The 23,022-nt window shown below is 50.8% G+C and overlaps 2 protein-coding genes across 16 annotated transcripts; both read left to right on the forward strand.

The window, feature by feature from the left end:
- The first annotated feature begins 43 nt into the window (after positions 1–43).
- On the forward strand, positions 44–13,986 carry PFKFB2 (6-phosphofructo-2-kinase/fructose-2,6-biphosphatase 2). Of its 11 annotated transcripts, none has more exons than XM_004934967.5 (16): positions 44–285; positions 753–878; positions 963–1,059; positions 1,627–1,693; positions 1,851–1,925; positions 2,042–2,098; positions 2,677–2,801; positions 3,108–3,315; positions 3,441–3,587; positions 3,991–4,095; positions 4,683–4,812; positions 5,487–5,549; positions 5,965–6,038; positions 7,246–7,416; positions 8,456–8,523; positions 11,113–13,986. In XM_004934967.5, exons 1-15 carry the CDS (start codon positions 207–209, stop codon positions 8,480–8,482), a joined length of 1,551 nt encoding a protein of 516 aa, XP_004935024.3. In that variant the 5' UTR covers positions 44–206; the 3' UTR covers positions 8,483–8,523; positions 11,113–13,986. The 11 variants fall into 11 exon arrangements, with proteins under 11 accessions (XP_004935024.3, XP_417979.4, XP_040508908.2 ...); XM_417979.8 differs by having other exon boundaries at positions 8,456–8,478; XM_040652974.2 differs by having other exon boundaries at positions 7,246–7,378.
- A 1,456-nt stretch (positions 13,987–15,442) lies between these two features.
- C4BPS (complement component 4 binding protein, secretory) lies at positions 15,443–22,933 on the forward strand. Of its 5 annotated transcripts, XM_046904116.1 has the most exons (15): positions 15,443–15,525; positions 16,063–16,207; positions 16,660–16,848; positions 17,291–17,390; positions 18,091–18,176; positions 18,476–18,688; positions 19,150–19,332; positions 19,864–20,052; positions 20,477–20,674; positions 20,884–21,066; positions 21,320–21,508; positions 21,629–21,808; positions 21,890–22,059; positions 22,215–22,382; positions 22,509–22,933. In XM_046904116.1, the coding sequence occupies exons 2-14, from the start codon at positions 16,111–16,113 to the stop codon at positions 22,377–22,379; spliced, it is 2,142 nt and encodes a 713-aa protein (XP_046760072.1). In that variant the 5' UTR covers positions 15,443–15,525; positions 16,063–16,110; the 3' UTR covers positions 22,380–22,382; positions 22,509–22,933. The 5 variants fall into 5 exon arrangements, with proteins under 5 accessions (XP_046760072.1, XP_046760073.1, NP_001028814.2 ...); XM_046904117.1 differs by having other exon boundaries at positions 15,443–15,530; positions 22,215–22,933; NM_001033642.2 differs by having other exon boundaries at positions 22,215–22,932.
- The last annotated feature ends 89 nt before the right edge of the window (positions 22,934–23,022 follow it).

Raw genomic sequence — 23,022 nt, forward strand, 5'->3', positions numbered from 1 at the left:
CGCGAGAGCACTTTTGGCGCTGCCTCATTGGGCGCTGGGCCGTGGCCAATAGCGGCGTCGCCAGAGCGGGCGGCGCGCGCCGCGGCCGGTGTCGATCTTATTTGCATGCAGGGCGCGCCTGGGGTTGTGGCGTAGCGCCGTTCTCCCGCCCGCTTGCCGGGGCGCGATTTACATCTCATTTGCATGCAGCGCGGCGGCGCGGAGCCATGGCGGCGGCGTACCGGCACGGCGGCAGCGCGCCGCGGGGCAGAGCCGGGGCCCAGCGCGGCGGAGAGAAGAAGTGCTGTGAGTAGCGGGGTGAAACTGCGCGGGGAGCGCTTTTCGCGGAGGAAAAGAAAAAGCGGTTGGCGGATTCGCTTAACAAAACGCGCGGTTCCCACCGCACGCGTGGATTTGACTGCGCGCGGTGGAGCCGCGCTATCCCGGTGCCCTTCGCGCTGCTGACAGCCTCAGCCCAGCGTCGCTGCAGCCCCGCTGTCTCCTGACCTCCTGTTTTCCGTGACCATCTGCTTAAACCCATGTTTTCTTCCATCCTCAAACCATTTTTCTTCTGCCCTTGGCAGCCCGTGCCTCCTGGGTAAATATTTGTCCCGCCGAGAGCCGCATTAGCTCCATTAGCTGCAGCAGGTGCACCGCTGCTAATCACTTTCATTAGCTAACACCGCTTGCAGCACTCATTAGGGGCCAGGAGCCAGCTGCGGGGTGGCCGGGTCTGTCCATGCCCTGGACTCCACGCTACCATTTTCCTGCAGCGTGGGCATCCTACATGACCAACTCGCCCACCCTCATCGTGATGATTGGGCTGCCCGCCCGTGGCAAGACCTACGTCTCCAAGAAGCTGACGCGGTACCTCAACTGGATCGGGGTCCCCACCCGAGGTGTGTGACCCCACAGCCCCTGCCCACGGGTGGGAGGGTGTCGGTGGGCGCCCATCTCAGCACTGTGTTGTTTTGTGTCCCCAGTGTTCAACTTAGGGGTGTATCGCCGGGAAGCTGTCAAGTCCTACAAATCCTATGACTTCTTCAGGCACGATAACAAAGAGGCGATGGAGATCCGCAAGTGAGTTGGTGTCACAGGGCTGTGCAGATGGCCCGCGGTCTGCTTAGGCTTGGGGATGGCAGCTCGTGTGTTTCTGTAGCACAAAATAATGTTGAATGCTACAGAAGGAGATAGTGCACTGCATCCTGCCAAGGGATCTGTGCATGGGAATGTTGTTGGCATCAGGAGAAATAGATGGAAAGGAGGGGCTCTGTGCACCCGGAGGAGCAGGGAATGTGGGGTACTTTGGGTGCCGTTCCTGTGGGATTTCCCAGGTGTGGATTTTTGCCCTCAGAGGTTGTACTGTGAGATGGCTTTTTGAGGGCAGTGGGGCTGGGGGTCTGTGTGGAGCCTCAACTGGTGGAGGCAGCAGTGGGGGCATTGCTAGGGCAGGGATGGGAACATGGGAAAATGGGGATTTAAACGGAGTTCAGCTCTATAGAGCCCCCAGGAGTTGGAAAGAAGCGAGGCTGAGTGCCTCATCTGTGGAGAGAACAGACAGCTGAATTCGTCCCTATCTCAGAGACTCAGAGGACCTCCAATCTGAATGCCCTGCACCTCCTCTGACACTGCATTTCTCTCCTGCAGACGATGTGCCTTGGTGGCCCTGCAGGACGTGAAGGCGTACCTCCTGGAGGAGTGTGGACAGATAGCTGTAAGGCTCTTCCCAGCCAAACACACCACGGGGACTTTATATCTGGGTTGTTCAAAGCTGCCCAGAGCATTGGGGAACCCAGTTGAAATCCCAAATCATTTGGGGCTGCTTTAGAAGCTGTAGATAAACTTTCTCATTGCCACTTATTTCCTGGTAGGTGTTTGATGCAACCAACACAACTCGGGAAAGACGGGACCTGATCTTAAATTTTGCTAAGGAAAATGCTTTCAAGGTAATGCTGCTGCATTTAATTTGTGCTTGGGATCACAGTGCTGGAGCTGTTCTTGACTTCTGATTAAAACCAGAGCTCTCAGTCCTCTGAAACATGTTTCACTGCCTCCTTCACAGGTGTTCTTTGTGGAATCCGTGTGTGATGATCCGGAGGTCATCGCTGCCAACATCCTGGTGCGTGGCCAAGCTCTGTGCCATGGAGCTGTGTGCTATGCAAGGTCACCAGCTCTGCTCACAGCACTGCTGGTGGATTACTGACATTAGGGATGTGCTCAGTGCAGGGGGGTCGGGATCCTGCTCAGACCACTGCTGATGGTCGCAGGCGTTCTCTCTGCTGTAGGTGCCAGATGGGGGCTGAAGCTCTGTGTGTCACCTTGCTGCTCCTGCAAGGAGGGCTGGGGGCTGAATGGTGCTTCCCCGTAGTGCTCTTACATCTCAGCTTGTAAATACTATTGAAGATTTATGGGTTATAAAAGCTGAAGGCGCAGTTGTTGAAGTTGAATGTGAGTTGAAGCCGAGCAGTGTTTGACCTTGAACATGGGATGACAGGCAGCTGTGTCTGTGCTGGGGCCAAGCACTGCAGTGTGCCTCCCTATTGCCTTTTGTTGCCTTGCCAGGAGCAGGTTTTTCCACCGGACAGCACTAAACAATGCTGTCTTGTTTCAGAAGGGAAGGATGATGATGTTCAGTGCTGCTTTTGCTCCGTGTCGTGTTTGCTCAGCTTTCCCCACGTGTTGCTTTCTTCTTGGCAGGAGGTGAAGGTCTCCAGCCCCGATTACCCCGAAAGAAACAGGGAGAACGTGATGGATGATTTCCTGAAGAGGATCGAGTGCTACAAGGTCACGTACCAACCCCTCGATCCTGATGAGTACGACAAGTAAGCAGCGAGCCCGGGCTGTGCTCTGTCCCTGAGCTGCTTTGCTTTGCTGCTTTGTGTTCTGTGCCCGAAGACGTGCAGTGCTTGTGCTGGAGCACTCCCAAAGCTGAGATTTGCTCGTGCGAAGGCGATGCCCTCGGTTTGCAGTGGATTTGAATGCGATGCTCCCTGTGCAAGCACGGTGTGTCCTGTGTCCCCGCAGTAGTGCTGATGCCTTTAACTCAGGGCAGAGAGCTGGGGGACGCCTGCACGTGTGTCAGTTGTCAAACCCGGCGTGTGGGTGTTCTTATTTTATGTTGACTCCAGAGATCTTTCCTTCATTAAAGTGATCAATGTGGGACAGCGGTTCCTAGTGAACAGAGTCCAAGATTACATCCAGAGCAAAATCGTCTATTACCTAATGAACATCCACGTGCAGCCACGCACCATCTACCTCTGTCGGCACGGCGAGAGTGAGTATAACCTCCTTGGCAAGATTGGAGGGGACTCCGGGCTGTCACCACGCGGCAAGCAGGTGTGGTTCTGCAGCACCCAGATGGCTGCACTGCAGAGTGTCAGAGCCCACACTGCACCCATGCCAAGGGCGTGTGGGGGAGCAGCTGCCCAGTGCAGCTGCTGAGCTCCTCTGCCCTCTCCCAGTTTGCACAGGCGCTGAAGAAGTTCATTGAGGAGCAGGAGATCGTGGAGCTGAAGGTGTGGACCAGCCAGCTGAAACGCACCATCCAGACGGCTGAGTCGCTGGGGGTCACCTATGAGCAGTGGAAGATCCTCAACGAGATTGATGCTGTGAGTGGGGCACGGTGGAGCCTTCTGCTTCTCTAGGTGGAAAATAATTAAATTGGGCATAGAAGGGTTTCCTGACCATCGCTTAAGTCTTCCAGCCGTGGCTGTGCATAACGCCCTCCACCCCCATCAGGAGGTTTGGGGTCGCTCACTAGGATTGAAAGCGCCTGGGACTGTCAGAGCTTGCACAGCAGCAGGCCTTGCACTCCAGCTGGTGTTGGGAAAGAGTGACACTGAGCATCCCACGCACTGCTGGAGAGTGTGCAATGCCTTGCTGGTGGGCAAAGGTTGGCACTCTCACTCTGTTCTTTTGGGCCTAAGAAACGCTGGTGCTGTGCTTGTGTTTGTGTACTGAATTGCTGTGCATCTGCTGAAGTGATGCTGCACAGAGTTGTGCTTCCTGCAGGGGGTGTGCGAAGAAATGACGTATGCAGAGATTGAAGCCAAATACCCCGACGAGTTTGCCTTGAGGGATCAGGAGAAATACCTCTATCGCTATCCTGGAGGAGAGGTGAGAGTGCTTAAGGAAAGCAGAGTGCAGTATGCATTGGGCAATGTGTGATGAGTAGAATGGAGGGGCTTTGCTTGGTTTCAGCTCTCTGACCCCAGTATTTCCATGAGAAATCAAAAGCCTTAAGAAACCCATCTCTCTCTTAGAGGAAAGGAAAGCTGCTCGCTGTTCCAGCAGTGTGTGAAGCAGGTTCATTGTGCTGCTCTCCTTTGGCTGAAGCTGAGTTATCCCTATGGAAAATCACCCCGGGAGAGCAAATGGCCGTGGGTGGAGATGGAGTCACTTCTGGTTTTGCTTCACAGCCATATTTAAATGTATAATTTAGTGGTTTATTTTCTTTTCAAATTGCACTTGCTAAGAGTTATCACTAATCTGAACTTCCTGTAATCTGAGGGTTGCTGCCATCCAATTCCACCCAGAGCTGTTTCCTTATTTTCCCCTCTATTTACTCCATCGCTTCTGCAGTTTGATGCTTTAACCGATGCTTTCCTGAAGGCGAAGCTGCCTTAATTGCTACTTCTGCTCTAAGTCTGTTTATAAAAGAGGAAAAAAAAAAACCCTTGCAAAATTCCTGTTTTGGTTTGCAGTCCTACCAGGACTTGGTTCAGCGCCTGGAGCCCGTAATTATGGAGCTGGAGCGGCAGGGCAACGTCCTCGTCATCTCCCACCAGGCAGTGATGAGGTGCCTCCTGGCTTACTTTCTGGATAAGAGTGCAGGTACACGAAAATAAGTGTGTGGTGGTGGGGGCCTGCTTCTATTTTCGCTCTTTTTCAGGGTTTTTGGGTGGGTGTCAGGTAATTGCTGTTTTGATTTTTCTTGACAATGGAGGAACTGCTTTTAAAAAAGGAGAAAACAAACCACTTCTGGGACGGTTTAACCATTGCATTTCAGCAGAGCTTTGCAGGGTACGCCCCATGAGGGCAGAGTGCTGTCTGCTCAGTGCCTGCCCTGCTGGCTTTCTGCTCAGCCCTCGTTTCCAGAAGTGCTTCAACCAGGAGCATCTCTATGGGATTGATTTTCTGATGTAAGGTAACTGTGCTCTGGTAGAGCAGTGAGGGCAGTGGTCCATGGCACAGTGATGCTCTGTGGGACGCATGCAACACACTACATGCGTGCTGCTCTGTGATGGGGGTTGGCTCCTCCTCACTTTGCAAACAGCACTGCTCAGCACAGAGCAATATGTTGTGAAAAGAGCAGTGTTTGAGGTCACTTAAGGAGAAAACACTGGGGCCCCTGGAAGCTGGGGCAGCATGGTGCTGTGTGATGCTGAGCAGTGCACAGCTGCTGTAGTTCTCCCTGTGCTGTGGGTTGGGTTCCCCCAGAGCGGTGCTGGGGGACTGTGGTGGAACCTTTGCTCCTGAAGGTAAAGCTGATGCTGTCTCTCCTGCAGATGAGCTGCCCTACCTGCGCTGCCCCCTGCATGCCATCCTCAAGCTCACCCCAGTCGCCTATGGTATGTGCCTCCTCATCCCCTGCTTTGGGTGGGTACAGCTGTGTGTGACAGCAGCTGTTGCTGTCAGTGCTTTTGGTGGTGGGAGCAATGGGATGGTATGTGTTGGAGATGTAGATTGGATATAAAGAAAAAGTATTTCACCATAAGTGGGGTGCGTGTCCCCATCCCTGGAGACACTCAAGGTCAGAGGATGGGGCTCTGAGCTCTCACAGTGAGAGTCAAAACCAGAAGGTAACCAAAGTGTGAATTCTCTCTTAGTGCAGGGTGAACTGTTCATGAGATTTTTGGCTTTAGTGTAGAAATAAGCAACAGCCTTCTGCTCACGTGGCATGCAGTTTTAATATGTTTTTATTCTAAATGGATTATAAAATAAATTGCACTTCCTCCTATCAACTCCCCATTCTCTTTGGCCAAGGTTGTAAAGTGGAGACAATCACCCTGAACGTGGAAGCAGTGAACACCCACCGGGACAAACCTTCCCTGAACTCAGTAAGTCGAGCTGCCTTGTTCTGCCTCTTGGTTCATGTGGTCACTCAACATTTGCCTTCCTTGGACATAAATCAGTTGCAGCTCTCCCAGCTAGAAATGACTGGTTGCTTTCAGTGCCAACAAGGCTGCTTCACAAGCAGAACTCATTGCATGTAGAGTTGTATGTGCTTGCCAAGACAGTGGGAGATATTTTAAAGAAGTATTCCCTGGGGCAGAAGTGGGTAAACTGAAGTCACTTGGGTTAGGATGTACATCTTTAAATCCCAGCTTGTTGATGCTTGTTTGGCATGTCTGCTTGGAATTATTGCTGTTAACACAAAGTATTTAGGGGATTCCTGCTGCATTCCTGTGCTCTAAGCCCATTTCAGAGCTGTGGGCGGTGTAAGGCTGCAGCTTGGGGTGCACTGTGGGGTTGGCAGCCCCAGGACGGGCTGCTGCTGTGCTGTCAGTGGGAAGCACTGGGCTCATCCCTTCCTTTGAGGTGAGGATGTTGGTAGCTTGCTGGGTAACAGGGATCTCTGCCCTTGCCTTTGTCTTTGTGGAGCTCACCAGTGTTTTGCAAGCATGCTGTGGAGGTTTCTGCTGTCTTTGTGCTCACTTGTGCAGACATGTTTTTGTTTTGCAGGGTGCCCACAGGTGCTGGGGAATGCCACTGAACAATTGCTTCAGTAAGGCTCCCCATTTAAGCACCACACTGCTTTAGATTGCAGGAGAGCTGATCTGAACTGAGCACACCTTCAGCTCCAGTGGTGCATGGAGGCTTTTAGCTGCCCCTTGGCGTTGAAGGAGGTTCTAGAAAGAGCTCCAGAGGGGAAGGGTTATTTGCCATTGTCTCAGACTTGTTGCTTTGCTGCTTGTGTGATTCCTGTGCTGAAGTCATTGGTGCTTCTGGGAGGAGTTGGAGGATGCTCCTGCTCTGTGTGCTTCCTTGGGAGCAAACTACTTTGAGAGCAGAAATACAAATAAGGGAAGTTTTTCTATCTATTTTTTTTTCCTGAATCGATTATAAAAATCAGTAAGCAAAAAAAAAAACCAACCAACACAAACTAACCCCAAACCCAGAAGGAAGTAAACCTGCAAGCAAAGCAGGTGTAGGACATCCACCACCGCGGGTCCGCTCGTGGCCGGAGACCCTCAGGGATACATCGCAGTTGTAACATCTGCTTCCCCTTTTCCCTTCCTTGTGATGTCCTCCACCTGCAACCAGAGCCTCCTTCCCACGAGCCAGAGCCCGGGCAGGATGAGGAGGAGCAGCCTGACGCCGCTGGCCAGCACGGCCACGGAGCAGCGCCCGCGGCACCACAGCGTTGGGAGCGGCCCCACTGACCTGCAGGTTCGAGGTGCAGCTGCTCAGCCCCGGCTGCAAGCCACTGTCCAGGTGGTGCCTTGCTCTGCTTCCCCTCCCCTGCCACCCATGTCACCCATCCATGGCTGTAGGCCCGGCAGAAATACCCCAAAATGCCCTAACGCCACTGGGAATCATTCTGCATTAGGCACTCTTAAAATAAGGAAATGCATGAAAATCTCTCCATTAAGCTAGGATTGTGGTGCCAGAGGTTTATAAAACCCTGCCCCGTGCAGGCGAGTTTCCATCAGTAGGGTGGTTCATTCTGGGTTGTGCTTTCCAACAAGAACTTGATTGGAAAGACTTAAAAATATTATCTCTGTCCAAATGTGATGGTGCAGCCAAGTGTTGGTCTAACTGTAGTGCAGTTGGTGGGGAAATCCCTGTGCTCAGTGCCCGTGTATGTTCCTATGGGTCCCAGCAGCAGCTGGTTGAGCACAGGTTGGGCTCGTGGTGTTTGGGTGCTGCTTGGTTTTTTGCCACCTAGCACTTCTTTTGGTTTGAAAGCACGTAGATCCCCATCAGGGTGGTATGTGAAGCCTCATTTGCTTCTTGGCAGGTTGAAAATTGGTCCTCTTTGCTGTGTCCCATCACAGGAGGGGGGAGTGGGGGGCTCCTGGTTGGGGTCCTTATGCATTTTGTTCCCTTCGGTACAGTGTGAGACTTCAGTAGAACTGTGGCTCTTCTACAGGGCACTTCATTTTTAGATAACAATGGTGAACAGCTTTAATCTCACACGTTTCACAGCTTGATATTTTCCAAGCTGTTTGCAGTTGTGCTGCTTGTAGTTGTGATGCTCTGGCATCAAAAACTTTGAAGCTCATGAGCATCCGAAAGCCACTGCTTTCAGTGTGGGTGGGGATGGTGAGTGCTGTCCTGGAGCTCTGCCCTGGATGGAGCCACTCAATGAGCTGCTGCAGCTCAGGTGCAAGCCTGCAGTGACCTCCCTATCCTGAACCCCTTGGGTTGCTTCCCTTCTTTCCTCATTTCCTTCAGTGCTGTTACTATTGCTTGTAAACTACCTTTAATATGCACTTTGAGCTCTCCTATGCTGTTTCTTTTTCCTTTGCAGCCTCAAGTGGGAAATGCTTGCCTGTGAGTACCGCTGAGAGCAGCTTGTGTGCGTTCTGTTGTGCTTTAGTAAGTAGGACTTCTCTTGGCTGAAGCTGCATGGCAACTACTTGGGGGAAAGACAAATGCACTGAGCAGAAGGAGGTCTTAATGTGCAGTAATTAGTCATTAAGGGGACCTTGATGGGTGTAGAGTGCTACCAGGGCTGATGTTCCATCCTCGACCCCTCTGTGCTATCACCCTTAGGGTGGTGCTGTCCATCACAGGGCAGCACTGGTGGTGTTCTCCTGTGGCTTGGTGTGAGCTGCATGGATGGAGCAACAGGGAGAGGGGGGTTCTGAGCTGCACTGTGGGGAGGACATTTGGGAAGCAGCTCTGTGAGTGAGCCTTGCTGTCCTAGTAGGATTGCCACTGCCTCCTCTATCGTGTCTCCTTGGGGGCATCCTTGGGGTGAGCAGGGCAGAGCTAGCTTTCACCCACTACATAGGGAGAATGTTTTCTTGTCTCTTGCCCTCTCTAAGGAGCCAGTGTCACCAAGGAGACCTTGGGCTCTCCGTGCTGTGCCATCCCTGCAGCAGGAGCTGTGGCAGACCCTGGTGTGACCCCTTGCTTGGCTTAGCAGATGCTTCACCTCATCCAGCTCATGCAGTGTTGTTGTTTTTGTCCTGTATAAGCTGGTTGCGATTCATGTTTGGGACCTGACTGTATGGGATAGCTCTTGGTGTGCTTCCCTGCACAGTGCAGTGTTGCATCCCATGCGTTTGGGATGACCACAAGATCCAACCCGCTTTTACCCATCTTTGGGAGCATTCTGGAAAGCTTTGGGTATTGCATCTGCACTGCAGAATGCTGGACCCTGGGACCTGAGACTGCCTTTGACCTGCAGGCACATCGTCTTGCTGCTGGTGCTTTGGCTTCAAGTGCAGAGAGCTGGATTTAGTGGAAAGCAAGTGGAGTGGTTACTGGTTCCATTTCCTGATGGATGGAGGGAGGATGAAGGTTCTGTTGGGGAGGTTTTCCCTCACCTCCAGTTGAGGGAGGGCACTGCTTCTGCTCTTTTTGGGGGGGAGATGAGTTTCCTCCAGATCTCATTACTCCTACTGGCATGTGCAGCTTTTGACTTGGCCAAAAGTCAGCTTTTGCACTTTGTCCTTGAAGTGAAGCTCTTCCAGTTGATTTTTTTTCCATGAGACTCCCTGTCGTCATGTACAGCCTCAATTTATACCCATTTCCTGGGATAGAAAGACACGTGACTGATCATAAATCTATATCTCCTGTTCTCAACATGCTGCAGAGAGGTTTTATTGGTAAAGCAGTGTGACTGTCCTTCCAAAGCTGCAGAAGGACACACAGCGTTGAGTGCTGTTGAATGCAACTATGGCCTTCTTTGGAGCTGTCCAGCAGCTGCAGTGCAAACGCTGTGATGTTTCACCCCAAGTTGCCTACTCCCGAGGTTTCAGGGTTCTTAATGGTGAAGAGGAGGGGAAAAGCAGAAAGAAACTGGGCTGGGGGGGGAGCTTGCAATGCATCATTTCCTAACATTACAAAATCAAAGCCTCAGCCCCTCAGCTTTGCCTTTGTTCTCCGAACTACAAGGGGCTGTGTTTAGAAAATGAGTGCATGTGCCAGCTATGAAAAATTACCCTTCTAACATCATGCTTCAAGTGTTTGCTTTCCCTTTTGTTTAAAATAATAATAATAATTCCTCAGAGGCATCCAGGAAAGGAGTTTGGTCCAACTTCCTTCATTCCTCTACAAACCCTCTCTTAATAGTGGTGTTTTGCTTGAGAAAACAGCATGTGAGCAGCTATTGTGAGTTAACTCTGATGGTTACTTATTAAGTGTCACTGCTGGGAAAGCTGTTCAGATATTATATTTTTCTTATCACAAATGGAAAGAATGTAAGGTCTGAGTTTCCTGGATGTTGGACCAAAATGTTGATGCCTGCTGGTAATTGTCAGCAATTTGGCTTGAGAGCTGTGCCTGCTGCTATAGTGCAGAACAGCAGTGGTCGGGTAAGAAGGTAACAGAACAAATGGTGCATAATGATTGCACACCCCTTTGCAGTGTCTGAAGCACTGCTGTGCATTGCAGCTCAGGCCTCTGGGACCACTGTCTGTGCTCTGGGACTGGGAATGAGCAGCAGCTGCTGCAGGACATCGTGGCTGCCAGATTTTAGTCCATGTGCTTGTAAATGCAACATTCACTTGTACTGATGTGTGTTCCTGTCTTCTGTGGCTCCTGGTGAGGCACTGGAAGGTGTTTTATCAGAACTAGAAGTATTTATTGTGGCTGATACGTGAATTTATTACTGTAACTTTTCTAACATTTCTCTGGAAGTGTAATTTCCTGCGGAGGGGAATAGAACAGTGTGACCCTGAGTAGCAATCAGCCTCATTCCTACATGGTACTCAGTGAAGGTTGCATGCCCAGGCTTGGGGCAGCTGGGAGAGCTCTGCAGGAGGCTGAATGGCAAAGCAGGAAGAAATTATTTGCTCGGGAACAAGTTCATAAGCAGATCCTTGGGTAGATGCAGCCAGGTAGATCCACTGCATGGAACTGGTTGGATTCTGTGCTGTGGAGCATCTATCCCTGGTGCCCTTTTATTTAGCACTGATTGGTTGAGCCATGTTCTAACCTGTGCCTTTCTCTCTGCAGAGGCTGGCTGGCCTAGAGGTGTAGGGCTGCATGGGACAGCAGGAGCCCGATGGGGTGCAGTGCCACTGGGGAGCACAGTGAGCGGTGCCTTCCTGCAGCCATCCTGTTTCCTGTGAGCACTCAGTGTCTGCTGTAGCACTGCAGAAAACTTCCTGCGAAGATTTTTCAGCTGCTTTTAACCTGTGTGTGTGTGTGTGAGCAGCAGGACATGTGAGCAAGCTGTCCCCATGCTTTGTGTGTGCTGCTTGGGGCCACCTCTGTGCCCCTCCTCCCATGCTTGCTGAAGCAATTTTTCTTTGGAAGATGTTCTCATCAGACCCGGATCCCAGGTTTTATTCAGTCTTTGCCATCTCTGATCTCAAACACAGTTACTCAGTGCAATTTAACAAGCAGAAACACTCCAGGTATCTCTTGGCTTCCATGGCTGTTGCTTTGAATCCCTGGACCTGAGCCTCTTGCTTTGCTTTGGGAGGGGTTTTGCATGTGCTGTGGCAGAAGGCACTTAGAGGGTTGTCCAATCCTACAAGATGACCCACCACAGGGTACAAGGACATGCATGGGCCCTTTGCCACCTGGGAGCAGCCAGGCTGCATCTGGGCTCACACCCTGCTTTGGCTTTCCACTGCTGCACGCCTCACCCTGTTCTCCTTTCTCCTGGGCTTTGTGGATGCTTTTCTCTTGCAGCAAAAATTCCTCACTCTGCACTGCATGGCACTATTTTCTTCCTGCATCCCATGCTTACTGTCCTGTTCCCTTTACCTTAGCCAAAACCTCTCGCAATAAGCTTGGATGTTGTGCACTCACACACAAGTGATGCATCAAAGAATCATGGATTCATTGACCAAAGCTGAGTCATGCTAATTCTGCAGAACATTTCCTATTCCTATTTCCATTTTGAGATGTTTTTGTTGTCAGAAGGTAGTGAGGGGCCCGGGCTGTGGCTGAGGTGAGCAGCAGCAGTGGGGCCACGTGTGTGTGCTGTGTGATGTTTTTTTACTCGTTGTCTCTTGTACCAATTTTTAGACCCACAGCACTCTTCTGCACTCACATATGAGTAAGCTGCGAACGCTGCTGATGTAATGCTGCCTTTTGTGGAGCTGAAGCTGTTTTAGTATTTAGGGCACAGGTGGTGCACTCCTTCAGTGCTGGCTGCCTGTTATTGGGGTGCCCTGCCAAGAGGTGGGGTTATGACACCCCGAACTTTCACTTTTCTCTTATGAGTTATGTGCCAAACTCCGTTTTCTCTCACTCCTGATGTCCCCCTTGAAATTAGGGCAATACTGTCAGGTTTGCAGCCCTGAGATTAGGTGAAGAAATGGGCATTTGGGGTTGAGCAGGAGGCTGTTACAGACCTGCTCTGTCCAATGACTCCAGGATCTGTGACTCTGGGACCCAGGCTGTGTGTGTGAAGTGTGTAACTCAGTGCCCACCCACAGGTACCTGAGCCCCACGTACTCTGCCTGTGCCCAGCAGGCTGAGGCTTACCTGGGGATTTGTGTTGTGAACACTCCCAGAGCTTTAATTCTCTCAAGCTGAGATGAGGGGACCACAGCAGATGGGCCCCAAACCAAACCCTTTAGGATATACAGTCTGCAAAAGTTTTGTGTTGATCTTAAGCGGTTATGCTCCAGAGGGATGAAATTCAGGGGGTAAAAAACTGAGTTTTCTTGGCTTTACTCCTTAGGTTGTTCCCACTGAGCAGTCGTCCTCGTTACTGGATGTTAGAAATAAGCCTGGGGTGGGAGGGGAAAGGGAAGGAGAAAGGAAAAAGTTGAAGGAAGAGTTCTATGGGCTGCATAGCACAGCAGTGATCCTCCAACGCACAACCATGCTGGGATGGGCTGGCTGCAACCCTGCAGCACCAGAGCCACCAGCAGATGCCTACTGTGAGCTGTTCACGCACAACGTGCTGTGATAACTGTACATGGTGATAAGGAGTTAGGTATATGTGTACAGCTAACGGCTGTAACGAGGCATAGCTATTTTTTCGTGCCAGAATTCATGAATGTAGCTGATAAGTGTTGGTAGTTGTCAGTTTTTAACTGCTGCTTAACGTCTGCTCTGCAGTGGTGGGTGGCTCTGGGTTCCTGTGCTGCCCAAGCGATGCTGCTGTAGCAGCTGCATGCTGGCCCTGGGACAGAGCCATCTGCAGACTGTCCCTCAGTGCTTTAAGCCAAAGCACGGCTTCTCCTTCTGCATCTTAACTTAATGCATGTGTCTGTAAGGCAGAGCAGTGGTAAATTCACGGTGACCGTGCAGTTGAATGGGAGGTGACAGCGTGGGTGCTGTATGTCCCAGGTGAGCCTCTGCCTGTGCTGGGTGCCAGGCGCTTCCTTGAAACCACCTGACTGCCCTGGCACTGCTCGTGCAAACAGCTCAGGATAAATAAGGGTTGCACAATTTACCTGAATTTAGGATTAACGGGGGCTTGCACTGCTGGTCATACAGAGCCGCGGAGTTGGGCTGCATTCAAAGCACTCCAATAGCTCACCAAGGGCTGAATGTCCAGTGGTGGGCTTGTCTGCTTCATGAGCATTGCACCAACACCAGATTTTACTCCTGTATCTCCCTGATTTCTATTTCCATCTGCTTTTGATGTCAGAGGTGCTCTGTGCTGGTCTCAGGGTGCTGCTCTGCATCTCTGCGTGCTGCTTGCAACCTGCATCCTTGTGCTGTGCGTGGGGAGGGTGATGTTTTGTGTTTCATGGAGTTCTGCTGTGTTACTGCTTTCTAATCGCCTTTTTCTAGGTTTTAAAGAAAAAAAAGCAATGTATGCAGAGTTGTGTTGTGTACTCTTTGCACTTACGCACAATTATCCCATGAGCATTGATTTACAAGACAGAGGTTTTAAGAATAAAATCTTGTTTCCTCTCATTTTCTGTGACTGTTTGCTATAACTGTGTCCCCAAACCAGCACACAGTGGGTGATACTGAACTCACGGAGTGCATGGGAAGCACTGGGGGTGCGGGTGAGCATGGGGCAGGGGACTTGGGAGCAGGAGAGGTGGGTGCCATCCCCTCCCCTAAGTAATCCATGTTAAAAATGCTGGTGTTGGAGGAACCAGAATTCATGTTTTCAGATTTCTGGAGGGACTGTTATGGTAAGAACACATCTCTTTTCCTAGAGAAAGCATCCAGAAGAGCAGTGGGTGAAATCACTTTGGAGATCCCTGAGCAGACTGAGACGTTGGATGACCCCAATTCTTCCTTCTGCTCTTCCCCAGGAGCAGAGATCTGGTGGATTTGCACATGGTTCAGAGGGAAGCTCTACCTCTGGTAGCTGTGCACGTGCTTTTATTTCTGATGATGTTAACAGCGTTCATTCTCTTGCAATCCTACTTCCATCTTGCAGTGACATCCTGGATGAGATGAAGGAATACCCTTTTCTTCCTGCTTACCCAGCTCTGAGCTGTGGGTTGGGGACAGATGAGAGGCCCTGCATGGCTCTGTGGGTGCAGCTGTGCCCTGGTGCCTTCAGCACACACAGGTGGGCTTGTCCTGTGCCCTCTGGAAAGAATAAATCAGAAGAGCCCGTGTTTGGGTTTGGTTTTAACTGGGTTTCCTGTAAATAGTCAGCAGAGGTCACTGCCTGCTGGGTGTGACTAAACAAGGCCCAGCTTGCTGTGGTTTGGAGAACCAAATCTGCTCTGTTGCATTTTGGCTGGGGCTCAGGCAGGCTTTGGGAGGGTAATATTTCCCTCTGGGTCTGAGGATGTGAGATGGGTTTTTTTTTTTCTTTTTGCCCCAAAGAAATCTTTGCTCTGGCAGAACCAGCTGCGAGAAACACAACCCAGGGTAAAAAAGGGCACCGTTGAATTCGTGATGGCAATTGAAGCTTACATGAAAATGCCCAAAGTGCAAAAGGAGCACATGGTTGTGGCCTCTGCCAATGCTCATTATTGGCAAACAGTAGGAATTGTGTGCAGCATCACTGGAGGGGCTGAGCCCGGGGTGCTGCTGAGCTGAGTGAGGAAACCCCATGGGCACTGCTGGCCGTAAGGCTTTCAGGTAAGAACTGCAGTGCCCAGAGGGATGCCATCATCCCAAGGACACCTGTGGGCATTGTGCAGGGACCAGCTCTGGATGCCTCCACCCCCGGACCATTTCAACTAGCAGCTCTGCACACAAAGCAAACAATTTCAACATCTGCTTGGGTTGCATTCAATTTTCTAGCGCTTTGCTTCGTAGGTTGGGTAAACATCTTCTTTCTTGCTAGGAGGAGTTAATCATTGATAGGCGAACTGGCACGGCTCTGGTCCCTGCAGAGCATGCAGTTGGATATGTGCAGCCATTTCTGAGCGTGTGGGTGGATCAGAACCCCTCCTTCAGCACAGCAGGGCTGTGTCAGTGCCATTGGATGTACCCATCACTGCCTGCAGAGCCCAGTCCAGTGCCATCCCCTGCAAAGCCCAGGTAAGGTGAGCTGAGCTCCAGGAGTGGGGTTCTGGGGTGTTCCTGCAGCTCTGATGGGAGAATGGAAAAGTAAAATAAACTGAATCAAACCAAGAGCTGTAATAAGGGGTGAAGAAAAGCCAGAACAATGAATCAGCAGCAAGAAGAGCTCGCTTAGGGCAGATGAGTGCAAAACAGGGAGGAGTGACTTTATTAGGAGGTGCTCAGCTTTCCTTTCTTTTAGTGACCAATTTCTCATCAGTCACCTCTAGGCAAAGCACCAAGGTGGGCTGTATTGCTTCCAGGAGGAAGGTGGGCACTCGGTGTGTGTGTAACCGTGGGAGGGTTTGGGCTCACAAGGGGATGATCCTGGAGAGCTGGAAGTCAGACAGGGCTCTCTGATCCTTAGTGCAGCCAAATATGCAAACTCAAGCTCAAATATGCAAAGAGAAGACCAGCGAAGGAAAACCTACAGGAACAGCTTAGCGTCTGCAATCAGCCGTGGTGACCCCAAGAGCAAACTCAACGCTTTTCTCCCCTCTCCCACTATTTTTACAGATATTTGGTGTAGAAAAAGCATGCTGTGACATCTGCAACGTGGTCAGGATGAGGATGGTGTCAGCTCTGGGGTCAGCGAGACCAAGGGACCGTGCTGCTGTCCTGGTGCTGCTCCTCACTGCTGCCCTGGTGGTGGGCACCCAGGGTAAGCAAACATGAAGGGAGTGAGCTGAGCTGGGGTCCCCCCAAGGGGAAACTCCTTCCTGAGCTTCACAAAACCTTGATCCTGTTTTCCTCTTTGTATTTGAAGAGCCTTGTGAATCTGGTCACAACCACTTTCCTTTGCCTTTTTGCTTTCTGTGCAGAATGGCTTTGAAATTATTCTAGGTAATAAAGGTGCACTGACTTGTGTGCTACTTGAGGATAAGGAAGCTGTTGGTCTAGGCTGTGTCACCACCCTTAGAAAGTGCTGGATATGAGGTGTGAGGAGTGAAGAGTGATACATGGGGTGATGCCCATCCCCACCACATGCTGCAGTCTGCCCTTCTCCCCTTTGCTTCCCTCTTCATTGAGCTTTACGGACTGGACTTTCAGAGCAAGCCACCCTCAAACCTGCAGTTTTCCCCAGCATTGTCCTGATGGTGTTTCTGTCGGTAGGTGCCTGCAGTGCTCCGCCACGGTTCTCATTTGCAGAACTGAAGGAGGGCTACCTTCACAACAGGACGTTTTCCACCTCTGATGTGGTGGAATACAACTGTCGGCCGGGCTACATGAGAAATACCATGGCCCGGAACACTTTCATTTGTGAAAAGAACAGGTGGAAAGGATCGAGCAACTTCTGCTTACGTGAGCACATCTTGGGTTGGCTTCTGTTTTTGGGCGAATCCATCGGCTCGTTGGGCTGGAGCAGCATTCTGGTGGTGGGGAGGAGGTGGGAGTGGGCGATGGTGATGGGGTGCCTGGTGTGCAACACTGAGTGCCAGCAGCAGGACTCTGTCTGGATGTTGCTTGCCTTTGACCACTGACTCTGGCTATACTCAGAAGTGCATTCCTCCTTGCAGATACTTGGGAACGCTTAGTTCAATAATGATATTTTAAGCTTTCAGTAAGAGAATCCTTCAGTCCTGACAGCAGCATGGATCATGCCACAAGTTAGAGTGGAAGGGGACATCCAGAGAGCTGCGGTCCATCTGCTTGCTCAATACTGGAGAGGTCTTCTGCTCTCCTGCTGGATATTCCTAATTCTCCATGAACCTGAAGAACTAACTCTGGTCCTCTTGTCCCCCAGCAAGACCCTGCAGTTACCCAGGAGAGCCGATGAATGGCCGGCTTGTGGAAGCAGAGCAGTTCACCTTCGGGTCCACAGCAAACTACAGCTGTGACACTGGGTAAGCTGGGAGTACTCGGGGTCCTGCTGGTCCTTCTGACCCTGAGGGGATGCCCAGCCCAATTTTCTGTAAAATAGTGGCTACAGAGCCGATGCACTGACTCTGCAAATCAGATAGAAGCTAAAAGGCCTTTATATTCCATGGTGGACTTCCTGAAATCCTTTTGCTCTAGGTTAAACCTGTACTATCAGAAACCTCATGTTGGTGTAGGTAATGGCAGACTGTAATCAAAGTATCTTATAACTTCTCCTTTGAAAGCTTGAAGACTGAGTTTTCTTCCTCTCATGCTTTGAAATGGTTCATAGGGTTGGAAGAATAGAATATAGAATGGCATAGGTTGGAAGGGACCTTAAAGATCACCTGGTTCTTGCCAAGCTCCAGTTCACTCTTCAGGGTCCCTCTAAACCTTTCCCAATATTTCTAGGTATTTTTGAAGGAAACGCATTACTACTGAAGTCAGAGCTTATAGTTAAGTTATAGTTCACTACCTCTATAGCTAGCCATAATTAACACGTTGTCTCACAGTTATAGTTTCAGTGCAGTTGCTATCAACCATTCCACTAGTTTGGTTGGGTTGGGCAAATTTCTGATCAGCTTTAATTCCAAGGAAGCCAAGGCAATCCTGCTGGTGGTTCTAAATGAAATTGAAAATATCTAAATTGCACTTGAGAAGTAATTCCCTCCCCTCTGTTCCATGCAGGTACAGACTGATTGGAAATTCCCAGATCAGGTGTGTGATTAAAGATGGGCACGTTGCTTGGGATGGAGATGTTCCCACTTGTGAACGTAAGTAGAGTCCTGCAGCTCAGCTGCTGTCTGAGTGGTACTGGGGATGGATGAAGATAGAGAGGGCTTTGGTCATTCACTGCATGTTGGAAATCTGGGAAAACACTTTTCTTGGTGTTTTCCTTCCTGCATCATGGAAGCATTCCCTGGCAGTAAGGCAGCTGCACATCATAGGGCTGCACCCCCAAACCATCCAGTTGTGAAGCAGAGCTGCCCTGAGACCTGCCTCGGGCATTTTTGTCTCAACTTCAAACCACGCATTTGATTAACATTAATTTTTCATTTATTTTTATTTTTAGCAATTCCATGTTTACCCCCACCCGTAATAGCAAACGGAGAGCACAACGGAGGCCACATCGAGCTCTTCACTTACGGAGCTTCTGTCACCTACCACTGCCACGCTGACATCAGGGGGAGGAAGCATTTCTCACTGGTGGGGGATGCCTCTATTTTCTGTACGACCATCGACAATGTGAACGGCGTCTGGAACAAGCCAGCCCCGGAGTGCAAAGGTGAGCAGCAAACTGCCCACAGGGGACCTGGGAGGGGGTATTCATCCATGGTCATGGAAGAAACAGAAGGCTTGCAAAGATTCAGAAGCTTCCATGGTAGCTGCGTCCTTTCCTTTGTTCTCATTCTTAATAAAATGGGGAAAAAAAGAACCAAACACCCAAATAATAAAAAAAGATGTAATATGGGACAAAGACTTGAAAAATGCTGCTAACTCGTTGTGTCCATTTTCATCCCTTCTGGTGAATGTCTGCTCCAAGAATCATGGATTCATCGCATGGCTTAGGTTGGAGGGAGCTTTAAAGATCCCCCAGCTGCAGCCCTCCACCTATGTTAGCGATTGCCAACACCAGATCAGGCTACCTACGCCCCATTCACCTTGACCTTGAATGCTCCAAGGCTTTTAATCACCTCCCCCTGACCCATCGCCCATTCCCTGAGCGGCGGTGTTTCCCCCACGCAGAGGTGAGCTGCAGGGAGCCCCATGTGGAGCACGGCAGGCTGCAGAGCAGGTACAGAGCTGAGTACACCTACGGCGACACCATCATCTTCGACTGTGAATTCCGCTACGCGCTGCTGGGCAGCGACACGGCCACGTGCCAGGAGGATGGCAGCTGGGATCCACCACCACCACAATGCCAGCGCAGTGAGTGCCCGCAGGGACACAATCCGAGCCGTGGCTGCGGGGCTCATGGGCTGTATTCTGTTGTTTTTGCCTCTTGCACCACTGTGGCCTGCGCTTTTGTTTCCCAGCAGCTTGCTGGGGATGATGTAGGTGTGGGACTTGATGACTTCGGGCCTCGTAGCTGAAGTCTTGTTCCAAGACCCAAACTTGATGAGCATTTATTGATGGAATTCAGAGGGACTAAACTGACCTTTCTATGCTCAGTACTTTTAAAGGTCATTGGTAGATTAGGACAGAGAGTATTGACTTGGTTAGTAATTGCATGTCATTGCAACGAGTTAGTGTAAATCACCGTACACTGTAATAATAGATAATGCATTTCCTTTTATTTCCATTGCATTTACTCTTCAGTATCACTGAACTCAGACAATTGCCTTAAGTGAACCTCAGGAAGAATCACACGAGCCCATGTTTTCCCCTCACGTTGCGTGCTGTCCTGCACCTCACTGCTTTCTCATTGGCCATGTCATGGAGTGTTGATTTTACCCGCAGGCAGCTGTGATGACCCTCCTGACGTGCAGAATGCTGTTAAAGCAAGACTTGCGGGCAATTTATTTCCTATTGAGACTGTCATCACTTATGAGTGCAAGACGGGCTATGAGTTCAGCCCTGGAGTAGTGATGGAACACATCAGTTGTCAGCCAGACTATACATGGACTGAAGTTCCACCGCCCTGTAAAAGTAAGTGCACGTTCCTCCAGCTTAAGTATCCTTGTGTTTGGGCAAAGCTATTCCCAATTAAAGAATCTGTGTGCAGTCTACCTTATCTACCAGATGTGCTTTCTGCTCCTTTGAACCCATGGAAAGATCAGTGCACCGTCACTAAGATGGGATGGTGTGGTGCTGCCAGTGCCCATGGGAGGGGAGGGAATGTAAATCCAGGAAAGCCCCATGGGGAGCCAATGGTGGAGCCCCATGGAGTCCAATGGTGCCCATCAGCGTTGGTGGCGGGATGCAATAACTTCATATGTATGCCCAAAAAATAGAACTGCCTTTAGGAGTGGCCAGAAATGGCTATTCGTTCTCCTTCTGCCCCAAATGAGCCTGCTGTCATGGAGGTACCTTTGCCATGATTTCACACTTGCTACTGTTTGGCGTTTCTCAGGAATTAGTTGCCCAAATCCAGCTACCAAGACGGGAATGCAAATAAGCTTCTGGGACAGAAAAGACACATATGTGTTTGGAGACAGAGTCCGAATTATTTGTGACCCTGGCTATGTTTTCAAGGATCGTGATGATCATGTCATGCTTCAGTGCACAAACAATGGCACATGGAACCGGGCAGCACCAGAGTGCATTCCAGGTAGGAGAGCTGTTGCGTTGCCTTGACTTGATGACTGCTTATTTGTGACTTCAGCAGAGGTTTGGATTGCTCTGTATGGGACAGCTGTCTGCTACCATCAGTAGAAATCTACCTGTGGCCTCGCATAGCTACTTTCTTTGTGGAAAGCTTCTTCATGGGGTTCTTCCTAAAAGCTCATGAAATCCTTTTATTTTTTCTCTTGCTTCCAGAACCTCATTGCCCAAAGCCTGCCGTTGACCACGGAAGAGAGGCTTATAACAGCAAAAATGATTACACAGTTGGGACTAAAGTGAGGATAGAGTGTGATGAAGGCTACACGCTCAGTACCCAACAGTTGGTCACATGCCAGGCTGATGGGAACTGGTTTCCCTCGTTACCCTACTGTCAGAAAGGTACGTACAAGGCAGGAGCTGTGATCAGCACTGGAGCAGGGCAGGCAGCCTTCCTCCAGCATCATCCCTGGGGTGCAGGGAGGTGAGCACTGGCTGCTCTCTGGGGCTGCAGGGGTCTTCCCCAGCAGATGCCAGGCAGGAGCTGAGCACAGGCTGTAACTCCACGCTGATTTCTGAGAAGTGGTGCTCATTCTCACCTGAATATCATAATTGTGTATTGCTTTTTTTTTCCTTCTTAATCTTTATTTCATAGCCTGCGGCCCTCCTCCACAAAGCACCAGTGGGCTGAACGTCAACGCAACATCATCATCCTTCCCATATGGCTACAGAGTGGAATATAGTTGTGCTGCTGGGCTGTCCCTCATCGGGGATGAATCCCTCTACTGCACCTCCGAAGATGGAGTGAACCTGGAATGGAGTGGCCCTGCCCCGGAGTGCAGGGGTGAGTCTGTGGGGTCACCCCAAAGCCGGGGCATCAGGAGGAGCCCCTCATTCCCCCCACCCACTTTCTGTCCCAGGAGATGAGGCATCCCTGTACGACAGCCCTCTGCTCTCTCCCCAGTGGTTCACTGCCCCAAGCCCGTGGTTGAGAATGGAGAGATGGTTACGCTGAGGCACACATTCCCCTATGGGACATCTGTGAGCTTCTACTGCAAGGAGGGCTTCATGCTGCGCGGCAGTGCTGAGAGCCGCTGCGTGGCTGATGGCACCTGGCAGCCAGCCCTGCCCAAATGCCAGCCAGGTGGGTCCAGCCCCGCACTCTGCAGCTGGCAGAGCACTGTCTCCTCCTGTTACACTATTATACTGTGTATTTGCCTTCTAGTTAAGTGTCGTGCACCAACGAGCAAGGAGAACCTACAATTTTTCCCTGTGAAGGGGGAGTACGAGTTTAAGGAATCTCTGTACTTCTCCTGCAAGCTTAACAACAATGCAGCAGACAGGGCATTAACCACCTGCTCTACTAACGGCTCCTGGATGCCACCACCCAACTGTGTGAGTACCGCTGCCCTCCCAGGCTTTGCGTTTTACCCCATTTATAGCCTGGAAGGGGCTGGCGCAGCTATGGGTCTGCATGGTGGGGGTGCACAGCACACGGGTCCCCATGGCATCGACTCATGCCCTCTGTCTTTGTCTTGGCTCTTTTAAAGAAAACATTTTACGTACGCAAGAAGATTGATCAAATAAAGGAAACTTTTGATTGCGGATTGCCTCTGGCAGAACTGAGAACTCTGCTGGAAGTACAGAAGCTCTACCTGGAGATCCAGAAGCTGGAGAAGGAGCTGGGAGCCAAAGGAGGCCGCTGGTGGCCGTGACTGGTATTGTGGTGGGCATAGCAGTCAGTGAAGGAACAGATTTGCATCATAGGAGGAATCGGAGTCCTTTGGCTCATTCGGGCAGAGCTCGCTGCGTTAGGTTTGTGCATCACTTTATGCCTTTTAAAGCTTTACATTTAGGTCTGCTATCCTGAGAGGTGTGCGGTCCGGAAGGAACGGATCTGAGAGTAAATTGTCCGAGTCACACACGTGTATGGAGAGCCACCAGTCACCATTTCCAGCTGCAGACCCATTCGGCCCATCGCTGCGTGCCAACAAGCATTAACAGCCTAATAATTAGCCACAGCCTCCAGAGCTACTTGGTACAATGGAGAGATCCTGCAGGCAAAACTGAACGCCAGCTTTTCCTCCCGAGTTCTGATCTGTCCACACCTCTGTGTGCCCCCTGCATGGAAAGAAAACTGGAAGGAAAGAAGTGGCCAAATTATTTCTGCAGTGTCCAGGGAAGGGGAAGTGCTCTGCTAACTCATACTGTGTGACCAGACCGGTGTTCCTCCGCTGCTGCATTATAATAAAGCTGCAGTTCTAATGACTGCTGTGCCTTGTTTGCAGTAATCCTGCCCTGTCTGTGGTGTAGAGCCAGGGGCTGTTGACACTCGGGTGAGGAGCCAAAGGGGACAGG

The sequence above is a fragment of the Gallus gallus genome, chromosome 26 (assembly GCF_016699485.2).
Source record: "Gallus gallus isolate bGalGal1 chromosome 26, bGalGal1.mat.broiler.GRCg7b, whole genome shotgun sequence".
NCBI classification, from domain to species: Eukaryota; Metazoa; Chordata; class Aves; order Galliformes; family Phasianidae; genus Gallus; species Gallus gallus.